General features: G+C 51.5%; 1 protein-coding gene across 1 annotated transcript; it reads right to left on the minus strand.

The window, feature by feature from the left end:
• Positions 1–6: 6 nt before the first annotated feature.
• Positions 7–10,019, minus strand: LOC104625831 (SRSF protein kinase 3-like; the record flags this gene model as incomplete). Its single annotated transcript, XM_010293573.1, has 11 exons — positions 9,974–10,019; positions 9,698–9,806; positions 9,107–9,194; positions 6,680–6,767; positions 6,321–6,427; positions 4,016–4,178; positions 2,703–2,788; positions 2,142–2,249; positions 1,644–1,713; positions 1,464–1,556; positions 7–190 (listed from the first exon to the last, which is right to left on the minus strand). Coding segments are annotated over exons 1-11 (1,142 nt in total), but the record flags the coding sequence as incomplete, so codon positions are not given.
• Positions 10,020–12,994: the final 2,975 nt, after the last annotated feature.

A 12,994-nucleotide genomic window follows, 5' to 3' on the forward strand; every position in this document is an offset into this window, starting at 1 on the left:
GGTCACGGCGCGCTGAGCCACGCGTGGTGCAGGCACTGGGCGGCTGTGGCGCGGCGCTGGGGCGCGTACTGCAGCGCGGGCAGGAGGAAGCTGGCGAAGGGGGTCGCCTCCTGCTTTGTCCACTTGTGTCTGTCTGCCAGGACGCTGTGGAGGCTGCGGGGGGAGAGTCTGGAGATCCGCAGGAGAGCGCCTAGCAAAGAGAGCGTAAGCACAGCGCCTTAATTAGGCTTGCAGGACCGAGGGGCTGCCGCGCCTCACCTCACACAGTTCATCCAAAGCATCCTGAGGGATCCCTTCCTTTGCCTCTGCATCTTCCCCTCTAAGCTTCACCTGCACTACCCCTTGCAGGTTTGACTCTCGGGTGTTTCTCAGAAATCATCTTTCCAAGCTAGTCTTTGGAGTCTCCCCGTTCCCCAGTACTCAGAGGAGAACATGGCGAGAGTGAATGAAGTGTTCCTAGAAAGCCATGCCAAAGCCATTGCTGCTTGTCCCCTCTGCCCATCAACACACAATCCTGAATGCAGTTTCAGTGCCAGCACTCGCAAGACACTAACATTTAATTGTTTTGTGCCTACTAGCTCTGTGACGCCCAGAAGAGTGCCACTACTGACCGAGAAGCTACCCTTGGCCCCAGGAGTACATAGTGTAAATGTAGTGATTCAGGTTAGGCATGTGTGGTCAGGCCAGTTTGGTTCCCACAGACAATGAATATAGAACAAGAGCTAGTTTTGACTCATTTCTTTTGAGCACCGTAGAAGGAGTAAGTTTGAGCAAAGGCTGTGAATGTGCAGGGAGGTGCTTGTTCAACGACAGCATGGGACTAGCACTCAACATTGAATAAATTGTCGGTAGGCTGAAGCTGCGTGGCTGGTGAGCGTGAGAGCAGAGAAAGAGGATGATAGATTAAATTACAGAAGGATGGAGTCATGTGATGCCTTGAAGTCAAAGACAAAGATTTCAAGCCTAATGAGTCAAAGGGAAAGGAATTGGGGAGAACTAAACAGAAGAGACGTTGTAGTTGGGTCAGAAGACTTAAGTATAGCAGCCACGTTGAAGGATGGAAGGATATGAGTGTCCCATTCCTGATCATCAGTGTTCTCTGCCAGTGAACGGGTGAAATCCAGCCAGTTATGCACTCTTGTTAGCCTTCCTGCCATGTAGCTGTTTCCTGTCCATATTTCCATTCTCTCCAAATCTAAAGCAGAAAGAATGGAAATGTTTTCTCCGTTGGGTGTTTTCTATGATCATTTTTCAGGATTTTGCATTCATCCCTGGAACGCTCCTGGATTGCAAAGGTAGGCAGGAAGTGTTACTGCTCTTTATGAAATCTCCACTTGTCTTCTGTCCCTGTTCGTAATGTTGTGTAACATAACCTTTGGGGTGAAAACCGTGTGAGCTGAGTAGGAGTGTGTTAGAGATCTACAGTGTTTTTTTAGAGTAAACTTCCTTATTCCAATTCTTACCTGGCCTGCTGAAAAATTTTGTTGTCTTGTTCCAGGAGAAAGCAATTTGAGGGGGAATTCTTCCCAGGAGTTCAATAATACGAGCAACATGATCTAGACAGAGAGAGAGAAAACACATCTAGATAGAGAGATTGTGACACTTCTGTGTCAGTGAAGTGAATAAAACTGATGGAGTCCTACCATCATCTCTGGAGAAATATTTCCCAGGTTGAGGATCAAATAGATATGCCCCAGTTGCCATTTCAAATGCCTAGAAATGGAGAGGCACTGTTAATTCACTAAAAGTGACTTGGAATTTTTCTTCCCCATTAACTGGTAGTACCAATTTCCCTTGCTGCCATACAAAACTGATCCTAAAATAGGGAAATATTCACATCACTTTGATCCATACCATGGTGAAATAGCACCTTTGAAAAGCAGTATCTGCCCGATTCAGTGAAGTCTAGGAGTTAACTTACATGGAGTGTGAAGTGCCTTATAGCTTAAATTAATTAAGAGTGAATTTTATCAGCAGCATACTTTCAATCCAAAGTGAATGAGTGCAGACAGCCCCTTTCTCTTCAGCGAGGAAGTCTTGCTCCCCATGCAGCGAGTATTGGTATGTGCTGAGGACGCGCTGCCCTGGCCCATTAGTGTCAGTCATCTCCCATGCATGCACAGCGTTGTTCCCTGTCCTACCAGGCAGCCCGCGCTCCAGATATCCGCAGGAGTGCCATAGTCTAATCCAAGAAGCACTTCCAGGGCACGGTATGGCTGTGTCTGTATCTCCTTGGAAAAAGGCTTGTACTGAAACAGAAACAAACTCCCTTTGGATAGTGTCCATAAATGAGTAACAGCAACGCTTGTGGTCACGAGCTTCCCGCACAGTGAGGAGGACACCATGGGGCAGAACCGGGTACGTGTCCTAAACTCTGTGCAGGACACGGCAGGCATGTTCTCAGCCCTACTGACACCAGGGTGAATTTTATCTCCCAGCATTTCACAATGAACATGGTTTTGAATTTCAAATTGTAGGGACTATCTGCAAGCTGAAAACACGTCCAAAGTTGACAGTGTCTCCAGGAGTACAGGGCCCAGCTCCAAGCTGGGAGTGCTGAATATAACACACCCCAAAATCAGCATGTCTTTACCACACTGAAATAGCTGTTCAGCTGTAAAAGGACAGGCACCCAAGGTAGGATGGAAAGAAGCACACAGCATCCTGCATCATCGTGGGATTGAGACTCGGAGCAGACTCACTGTCCAGCATGCGCTGCCCAGATCTGCAATTTTCAGTTCTATGCTCATTAAATCCGATTCTTCCCATCGATTGCCAAGATCACCTCCTAGATGGAAAGGACAGAGAGAAATCAGGTCTTTCTGTACCAACAGGTATGCATTGCTTACCACAGGAGAGGCATGTATGCCTGCCTTTGAAGTTATTCAACCTGAAAGGTCATAAACTGCTTTTTTATCATAAATGAAATGCCACCTCTTTTTTTGAGGAAATACAGAGGAAAAGCTGGTATTCAGTCAAAATCTAAGAGGATGTTTGGGAGGACAGTAGCTTGGAGTGGAGCTGTGTGACCATGTGCTCCTGTCCTGCTGCAAGCTTCCTCTAGCACCGAGGTTACTGTGGGCTCAGAGGAGAGCAAGTCCCACCAGCACTGGTCAGACACAAAACGCCTGTCATGCCTCCTTAGTCATCAGCAGTCCTGGCTGTCACAGACCTCGGACACGGCCTGCTTGGCAAGCACCATAAAGGTTACATTTTCATATGACCCCAAAAAAGGGAAATTTTTGGTTTAATGCTTTACGGTGAACTGTCAGTCTATGCCCAATATTGTGCCTTTCTGCTCCAAGCAAGACTCAGTCACTAATTTAGCGTTCTCTGATTGCCCCAGAGTTTGAGAGACAAAACAGCACCGTCACGGGAGAAATGCTCATGGGAAAGGATGATCATCATGCAAGGAAAATACAAAGGGTCTCGTGTCTGGGAGATGGGCTAAGCTCTTGAGAAACTCTCCAGCCCTACATCTTATTCAATATTCACACCATTCTCTGCAAATAAATTATGTCTCAAAAGGCCTTGAAGATTAGCAGTACTTATAAGTCTCCCACAAACCTTGTAATATGGGAAATAAAGAGCAGAAATGTCAAACAGCTTTTTGATCAAACCATTTTGTGTGTAAACCTTTCAGTGGCTGAGAACACCAGACACAAGGGAACTATCCTGTACCTAAAGCCGTAAGAAAGAGCTCCAAGGTCATGGTGGGGCTCTTAACAGATGCCTGTTATTTGTAGTTGTCCTCCACACAAACCTACCTGCAAGACCACATTTCTGTAGGTGCCTTGAGTAGCTTGTAGCTGCTCAGCCTGATGTTTGTATTAAGCAGAGATGGGAGAGGCCTTTCAGCAGCGTAAGCTGGCTGTACTGTTCTGTACTGGCCATTGCAGGAGATGTGAACCTACTCCTAAGATATCTGCATCTGCTACCTCTCCGCTTCCCTCCTGGCTTATTGCCTCTTCTTCTTAAAAAAAAAAAAAAAACAACAAAAACCTGGAGTGCTCACCTGGTCCCTTTAGCCTCAGATCTGTTCTCTGACCACTGTCGAACATATCGGGCAGAAGCCTTTGGAAGCTTTTGTCACATCCATACAGCAAGATGTTCTCCGGTTTGATGTCGGCGTGGATGATGCGGCAGCGCTTGTGCAGGAAGTGCAGCCCTGCCAGCACCTGGGCGAGCAGGCAGCAAGTCACACCGGCAGTGCGAGGGTCCCCACCACCTCCCCTGCCCCACAGCTGTCAGAGCAGTCAGGCACAGTCCGCGGGTTGTGGACGTTCTGGTATTGAAGAAGGGGGGCACTGATGATAACTATCCGCGATTAATTGTTTCTGTAGAGTGAGTGCCCTGTACTAAGCTGGAGGTGCAGCCAGCTGAGCGGTGGCAGCGGTTGGGGTGGCCGTGTGGGAGCAGGCACAAGGGGTTTCATCGCACGACGGGGCAGGAGGAGCGGGCGCCGGAGCCCCACGTGCCCAGCACGCCGAGCAAGAGGGGGCCTGGGGAGGCCAGCGGGGAAGGGGCGGCTTGGGAGAGGTGGGGGTGATGCACAGCAGCAAGCAGCGTGAAAATCCATAGGTATCGTCATGGATGGGCAAGCCCAGGGAGACGGAAAGAGGATGGGACAACAAGGAGGCATTACAATCACGAAGCTAGACTTTCTCCTGAAGAAACACTCCTGTTGTATGTCTGTTACATCCTCGGACTACCATGCCTTCCAATGGAAGTCGGGGCCGGTTATAGAGTGACATGGCACGGGAGGGCGTCCCGTCGTACAAGGGAAGACGAGGTGCAGCATAACCCAGACAGGAGGAGGGAGAGACAATGAGCGAGTGCGTGTGGAGAGGACTTAAGGGTAGTGCAGGAGAGCCATGTAGGGAAAGAACAGCCTACGGTGGAGCAGGGCCAGCCTGGGCTGTCACAGGGGAGAGATAAACAACGCCCGCCAGAGAGGAGCAGTCGCTATCAGAAATCAATAACAGTGAAAATGCTGCTGGGAGATTTGGGGTTTTTTTAAACACACTGGTCAGTCATAAAGGGCTGGTAAATATTCTCTGTATTATCAAATTCTATTCTGGGATGAACACCAGCCCCGGGGAAATACCAACCTTAAATGGTGACTGTGAAACACGGGGAAAGATTTAAATGGCTAAACTGGAATGAATTAGAAGTAAATACTGCCCCGGTGCTGATCCGCAGGGGGAAAAAAGATTCTGAGATTTTACAATTAAAGCAGATAAGGGAATAGATCAAGCAAAAGGCTTGGGTGTGAAATGAGACACAGAGATTAATGCCACTACATTTTTGTGTAACTTATTCAGGTGTTAGTGGAGCTTCTTTAGAGGAAGAAGAGGCTATTCCGAGGAAGAAGAGCCTATTCCAGAAAATAGGATGAAGGAGGAAGCGGTTTGCTTTCTTAGTGTCCCTAGAAGGGCACAGGAATCAGAGTAGCAGATCTTCATCTTGGCAAGTGTGCAGACTTCTGATAAATCTCAGCATGAGAGGCAAAATGTAATTTTAACTGAGGCCTCACTCAGGTTTCCCATTCCGTAGCTATTCCCAGACAATGCATTAAGAAACTCAGTTTTCACAATCTGTTTGATCAGCACACCACATCCTTACAGGGGGTGAAGGAAGAGTTGGCTCTGAGCAGGAGAACCTCAACACAGGTTGAAGACCAGCCAACCGAACCAGCAATTTAGAAAGCCCCGGAAAGACATCAGTGCTGAGGGAGACCTTGAGCAGCCTTTGGTGCTGCTGGACCTGCCAGTGCTACCCGTGTCTGGATGCCGAGGTGAATGCCAGCGGTCTGGCATCACTGCCAGAGTGGACTTCTCAGGGCAGCGGGAGGGCAGAGAGATAGACTGTTTGCCCACAAGAAGCATGACCATGGCAGGCTGTCTGTCCCCCTGCCACTCCTGTGAGCAGCAGAACTGCTGGAGAATTCCATGATTACTGAGATGATGGGCAGTGCCACCCCTAAATCCCCGGTGCAGGTCTGCGGGCTGCTGACTCTTCATGGCGGTGGCCCTGACTCCTTCCCAAACCTGATGAGACTGCAGGCTTGGGCAGTAACGCACAGTGCCTTGCATTAATGGGATGGCTTCCCACTTTGCATTTTAATTAACATTTTCTCTCCTTACACCCAAAAGAAATAGTTACTGTTTTCCTTGAAAAACGTGTGCCTTGAGCACTCACTCTCTATTGTCCCTTTCTTTGCAGATGCAGTCATGGAGTTCATGGCAGATGACCCCAGGATGAAGACTATGGTATGTCCCCCGGCCAGTAGTCCCTTGGTGCCCTCACCCAGTTCTCACCTGCTGTAAAGATTTTTTCACAAAAGGCAAAGGCAGGCCCTGGGCTGCGTAGTTACCCATCAGACATCGCAGGGAAGGACCCAGCACCTCAAATACCAAGCACACATGTGAGAAGGAGTCAGGGATTCGCCAACAGAAAGAAGATGCTACCACCAGCCTTTTGCCCTTCGCCAGAGCAGCCAAGTACCTCCTTATCCAACCTCTCCCCTCCAGCCACCTCCATGTTCCCCGGTCCAGCTACTGCCTTGCTCATCCTCCTCATGGGAGGAGAGCGCTTGATTTTACACCATCCTGCGACTCTCCAAGGCAATCCCAGGCTTTGCTGACCCAGAGCTGCAGCACCCTCAGCAGAAGGATATGGAATCCGTTCTCTCCAATCATTCTGAAGTCGTCCAACAAACAGACGATGTATTCTCCCGCTTTGTCCTTCTTCTTCATACTGCTCACCTGAGGGGGAGGATTCCAAGAAAGTTGCAGTTAGAGATATAGATGCACGAGGACATCTTGTGCTCGTTTTATCCCTTTCTACAGACTTTCTCTTCCAGGAGTTGGCACTTCATGACAAATCCCATGAAAACAGCATCAGGAAAACCAGTCTCCAAACACACAAGCAGAGTCTGTTACCAAGGAATGAGTTTCTGTATGTTGTCTAGCTCTTGACCAGATGGGACCATCACCCTCAGAGTGTCCAAATAACCCAAACCGATCCTGCTAATAGTGTATAGCATGCTTCCTGCTGCTTATTCTATCCCATGCAGGCCCGGAAGGTGCTCCTGCTTGTGCTGGAAGGGGATTCCTCCAAGACCCCAGCTCCCTGCTCCCAGCAGCAAAGGCTGTCCATTTCCTTTGCCCTTCTGCAGCCTCTGCTCCTTGTCCTCAGAGCAGGGATGGGGCTGTCCCTCCCCGGCTGAGAGTAGCAAGCTGGGACATCACCTATAAAACCCACTTTAAAACCCAGTTTAAAACTTCCTTTCAGCAATTTCTTGCAAGGGGTTGCAGAGAGGCAGAGACCTTGTGGTTGTCTTTGGCCAGTTGAAGGCTGCCTGACCTACTGGGGTAGAGAGCCGCCTCCATGTCTGGAGGAACCCAGCGAAGTAGGTCTCTGAGCCAAGAAAGGGTTGACTGTAGTCAAATGCCACAGAGACCTATCAGATAGGGAGTGGTGGCAGAGGGCTTTCGTACAAGAACCAGGGGACATCAAACCTAGCACTCGGGAGGTTCAAAAACGAAGCAGAGGAGATGGTTCTTCACGCAGCGCATGGCTAACTGGTGGCAGTTCTTATCACAGGGTGCTGCAGGTGGTGAAGCCTGCGTGCGCTCACAGGAAAGCACGGCAGGTCTCTTGAAGGTAAATCCACTGAGAATTACTGCCCACACAGACATCACCCTTGGCCCAAGAAATCTCCAGCTGGAAACTGCTGTAAGCCAGGGGAGCATTTAGTGGGAGCAGCACCCTGTGTCCGTGCGCCTGTCCAGCTAGCTGTTGGTGGCCCAGGGTGCTGGGCTGGGTGAACCCCCAGTCTGCCCAAGCATGGGTGCTACTGTACCCTCAGCTCTTGCACCAGCACTGTTCCCCTGCTGTTGGGGTTTGCTCCCGCAGAGCACTGATCCTGCTACAGCAATTCCTACTTTTCTTTCTCTTCACAGCTATAACTGTCAGGACCTTGGTTCAGCATGTTGTGCAGCTGCCGCATCCGCCTGCACCAGCGCCGGGAGGTTTGTGCTGGCACGACAGAGGTGAGCAGCCGCGGAAGCAGGGGAAACCAGATCGCCTCTCCCAGCAGCTCTGCAGGCACTGACCACCCTGTGCCAGTGGGAACGGCCCTGGGAACCAGCTGTATTCTGCTGAATGGAAGGCGTGTCTTTCAGAGAGAGTTAGTAATAAATCAAGGGTAAGGCTGGCTCTATACGCAGGATTGTGCTGATGTGTAGAAAAGCACCCCTCTGATTACATCAGATTAGTGCCACTTGGTGCTTCCTCTTGCATCACTGAGCCTGGCTCATGTCGGAGCCAGATAGGCTCTGGATAGGGCCTACAGGTTTACAGGTGCGAACTAAACCTTTCTCAAACCTGTTGGAGATAGACCTCAGAGTGATTTGAAATGCAAAATTTAATGGCTTTTGCTCATCTAAAGCTGATGTAACTTGGTATTTAGGCAAACTCGAAGAATTGTAACCACGAGCTTTCTAGAACTAGGAGGTCAAGCCATCTTCAAAGGCAACTAGTTGGGACCCAGATACAGGCACTTAATTACTGCATCCATTAGCAAAGGCAGGAGGAAGCTCTCTGACTTAAGACATTTATTATATTTTTGCTACATCTTGCTTTTTTTTTTGTCCAGATATTTCCTTCCACTTCAGTATCAGTGTAGTGATAGAGCAATGCTCTCTGAGCTGAGAATGACACAAATACAGTGGACACACTCCCATCTCCTGCTTAAGAACATTACCACCTTTTTCTGTTGATTATCTGCCTCATCCTTCTGCAGCTTCCTCCTATTTACTGGATTTTGGTCTCAGCTGAAAGAAATGGGCTGAGAAGGCAAGTAGGACACAGCCAGCATGCCCCCAGTATGACAGGAGGAAGGAGAAGGTGCCTGTGTCAGAGGCCAGTCCTGAGCCAGGGTGATTTCTATGAATTCCCTTACTTTTTGTTTTTTTTTTTCCTGTTCTCCACCTGGCTCTTCAGACTGAGACCTGGAGGGAGAAGGGATGATGAGGCTGACACTAAGACCTGAACTCAATGGCCACCCCCGCAGAAGCACAGAGCCCCAGAATATACGTACGCAGCGGAGGAGAGCGACCTCGTCCTGGGCAGCCTCAGCAAAGCCTTCCCTGCTTTTCAGGACCTTCACAGCTACGTGTTTCTTCCTCCTGGGAAATGAATCACCGCTGCCAGCCAACGCATGCCAGAGTGGCCCTGACCAGCAGCACCTCCCCTTCCCCCACTCACCCAGCCCTGGGCTCCTTGGGGAGGGTGCTGCCCTCCTGCAAGCAGCCTTGCCCTTGATCTGCATCACGCCAGGACCATGGGCATCCCTCCTGGCGATGCTGCTGGCGCCTGGCAGCGCAGCTGCCCCAGGGACCAGCAAGGGACTGGAGAGAAAAAGGCAGAGCATGGATACTGCAGGGTCTAAATGAGAAGAGCAAATGCAGAGCAAGGGCTGATCCCACCTCGTTTGTGTTCTGTGGTTTCTGGAGACCAGCTCTGCTCATTGCACCCCACCAGCTTCGCTGCCAGGTTTGCCCTGTGCTCGGGCGATGCCGATACGCTCCAGGCAGGCAGCTGTGCTCTGCTGCTTCTGCGAGAGGCACTGGTCCTGCCCAGGAGATCAGCCACCCCTTCCCACCTCCCCGAAAGGCGGTTAGCCCCTCACCTCATGTCCTGGCACAGCCAGACGGTGGCAAAGGTGCCGCAGCCCAGCTTGCCCAGAACCTGGTATTGCGTGTTGAACACCTCTCCTTCCCGCACGGGGTGGTGGCTGCCTGCGGGGACAGTCACCAAGAGACATTACTGGCATCTCTGAATGGTGTTAGACTGAAAGAGCAGCCGTTCTCCTGGAGGAATGGCCGGACAGGCCCCGGTGGCCTCCCCTGGCCTGGGAAGAGCCTGGCATGATCTTAGCTCTGGAGCCGCACGCCCGAGGACTGACCTGTGCGCTGGGCTGCCGGCATCTCCTCCTGCACCCGCTCCTCCATGGCCCAGCAGGTCCCGGCATGAGGGGACAAAGGCAGTGGGGAGCCGGGCTGTGGGGCACGGGTGGTGCAATCTTCAGCACTTTACTCCTTTAAAGAGAGTAGGAGAGCCGCAGGGCAGCTGTACCTCTGCTGCATTGATTCCTTCTTCTACCCCTGCTGTCCCCTCACCCCCTTCCTCTGCATCCGCTCCATCAGCCCCTGGAGCTGGGCTGTTACAAACACTTCTGGCACTTCATGGGGGCAGGGATTATTTTAAGAATTCAGAAGAGGAAAGCTGGCAGGCTGGGGCTGGGCAGGGATCCTGGCGGTGTGCGGCCAGGCCAGGGCCAGGGCCAGGTGGGAGTCTCGGGTTTCCCTGTGCCCAGTGTGGATTTTCAGGGACTTAGCGGGGACTGCGGGATCCCCTCCTGTGCCTGCAGCCGAGGAACAGACCCACTCCCCATCCCTGTCCTGGCTGAGGAGGGGACATGTCTGGGCTTCCGCTGGCAGGAGGAGCCTCACGCCCCAGGTGGGTGCGAAGCAGAACCTGCATTTTAGACACAGCAGCGCTGCGCATCTGTCCACAGCCCAGCCCCGGGGCCGCAGCATGGGTTTATCACCGAGCGTCCCATGACGCCCGAGGCTGTGACGGAGGGGGAGGCTCTTCCCCTTCCCAGGGTTTGTGACTATGACAGCCCAAGGTACAAACACCAAGACAGCGCAGCCAGACTGATGCAACTGCTGTCCCCCTGCCCCACAGCACCAGTCACCTGAAATAGCAGCCCAGAGCCTGTGTTCCTAACGCAAATATAGATGCAACCTGCTGTAGCTGGGGTACTCCCAACCCAGCCTTTCATAATTTGGAAGTGTCACTTGCTGTACAGCTGAAGCTTCAGGTTAACACACGTTGCCAGAGCTCGTCACAAGTGATAATAATCCCATTAGACTGTTAGCACAGGTAGAAATATTGACCTTCAAATCCTTCAAATCAGGTCGCTAAAACTAAGAGCTCATCTGGACCAGAGGATTTTCAGCAATAGTTCTAGTGGGCTGGCAGTGGTGGCAGCAGCAGGAGTCGTGTGACAGGGAGTCGTTCTGGGGCAGTAACATCTTACAGGTGCTGAGACAGAAGTGTGACTTCCTCAAAAGCCTGAAGTTTCTTTCCACATGCTGATGCTCCTCTCCCAGCACAGCGGCCAGAGGCATAGCCTACCTTTGGGCACCCAGCATGGTTCTAAGGGTCAAACTGGGCTCAAGACTCTGATCCTGTCAGGGACAACCCAAGTTGCCAGAGCAATTTGCCAGTGTACAGCAGTCTGAAAGGTACTCAAAATCCCTCCCCCTCCTTACATTTTTACACCTCTAACCACAGCATTTACACTGTTCAGAATCAGTCTCTTTTAGGCATAAACCTCCAGGATGCAGCATGTCTGTATGGCCACTCTTCAGCAAATACTTACTAATGTCTTAGCTGTGAAACAGAGGTGAAATCAAAATTTTCTGTGTTTGTGCACAGACTGAGCATATCAGTAACCTTGCAAGCTCCTGCACCACCAGAATCTAGCCAAGCCCTCTTCATGCATGTCGTTCGGACAGCAGGGGCTGATCTGAGAGCCGGGCAACAGCCTTAAAGATTTGATTATGTTGCTCACCATTCACCTGCCAAAGGAAAACTCAGGAGCATGTGGAGATGGGAGTTCAACAGCATCTCCCCTAGGTGGGTTGTTAAGGCAACAGGAGACTTTGGTGGGACCCAAAGACAGACTCGAGAGTGTAGAATGCATCCTATCTCTAGGGCTGATGGAGCTTTTGGGCAGCTCACCAGGCCCTGGTGTCCTTCTTGCTCCGTCCTTAGGTGTGCGAGACTTTACGTCTGTCCACCCTAGTTAGACAGATGTACTGGCAAAGGATGAGGAGCGTTGCTATGCAACTTGGTATAGGAGAGTGAAACGTACTTTTCTGAGCTGTGTGATAAAGGACAATCAGTGCTGTAAAGTCCTTCATCCCTTGATGTCTTTACATTAAAAACAACTGTTATTTTGCTTTTATTATTCAAAGGTGCATCGTGCAGAACCTACTGGCTTGCTGCAGGCCTGGACTAGGTCAAAGAGCTTCAGCCAAAAAAAATACTGGTCCTGCCTGGTCTGCGAGAGCCACAGGCAGGGACCGGTGCTTCGCCTCTGGCCTGAACAACTCCACCTGACCTGCATGGAATGGCATAAGGAGCTGCTTGCCACTGGTCATGCCTTGTAGTGCCTGGACCTCTGGAGTTGCAGAGCTCACCAGAGCAATCCACACCTTCATCTTCTGCACGAGCACAGATCTGGCAAGCCCATGCTGAGCGCAGCATCCCTGCAAGTCGCAACGTGCAGCGTAAAAGCAACCCCGTCGGTGCGCAGGGCTGCGAGCCCCAGGAGCCCCGGGCAGACTTACCGTGCAGCAGCTCACGGGCAAGGCACGCCGCTCCCTTCGTCATCTGGCTCGTTCTGGAGCTCCCCAAAGTGAGATACCAGCTGGTCCTGCTCTCCTTTTAGCCTGTGCTGCCCGGGAGGGATGTCCTTGAGCAAACCAAACTCTTTCTGCATCGCTGGATGGACGTGGTGAGGAGCAGGGCAGGGTATCAGATCACAGCACCGATTCTGGGAACAACCTTGGCTTCGGGATAGCAGGAGACCTAGGACAGCTGCAGTGGCTTCACTTTACTGCTGGCCTCTCCCGGCTTCCCTGGCAGCAGGTCAGTCAGCCTGCCGCTCTGCAGTCTCCACAGCAACTATTTATAGAGGGAAATTCACAGCTCTACTGAGATGGAAACAGAGAAATCCATCCCCTCTGCTCCACCATCCCCAGACCCAGAAACTGTGGGGCTCCTGGCCCATCAGCCTCCCCCATCAGCGCCCACAGGCAGCCGAACAAAATCGCAGCCTGGTGCTGGTGGCCACAGAGCCCACGCTTCCCTGTTCCCTTTTCGACAGGACACTTGAGGAGCAAATAGCCAC

Source organism: Phaethon lepturus, unplaced genomic scaffold (genome assembly GCF_000687285.1).
Source record: "Phaethon lepturus isolate BGI_N335 unplaced genomic scaffold, ASM68728v1 scaffold23988, whole genome shotgun sequence".
NCBI lineage: Eukaryota > Metazoa > Chordata > Aves > Phaethontiformes > Phaethontidae > Phaethon > Phaethon lepturus.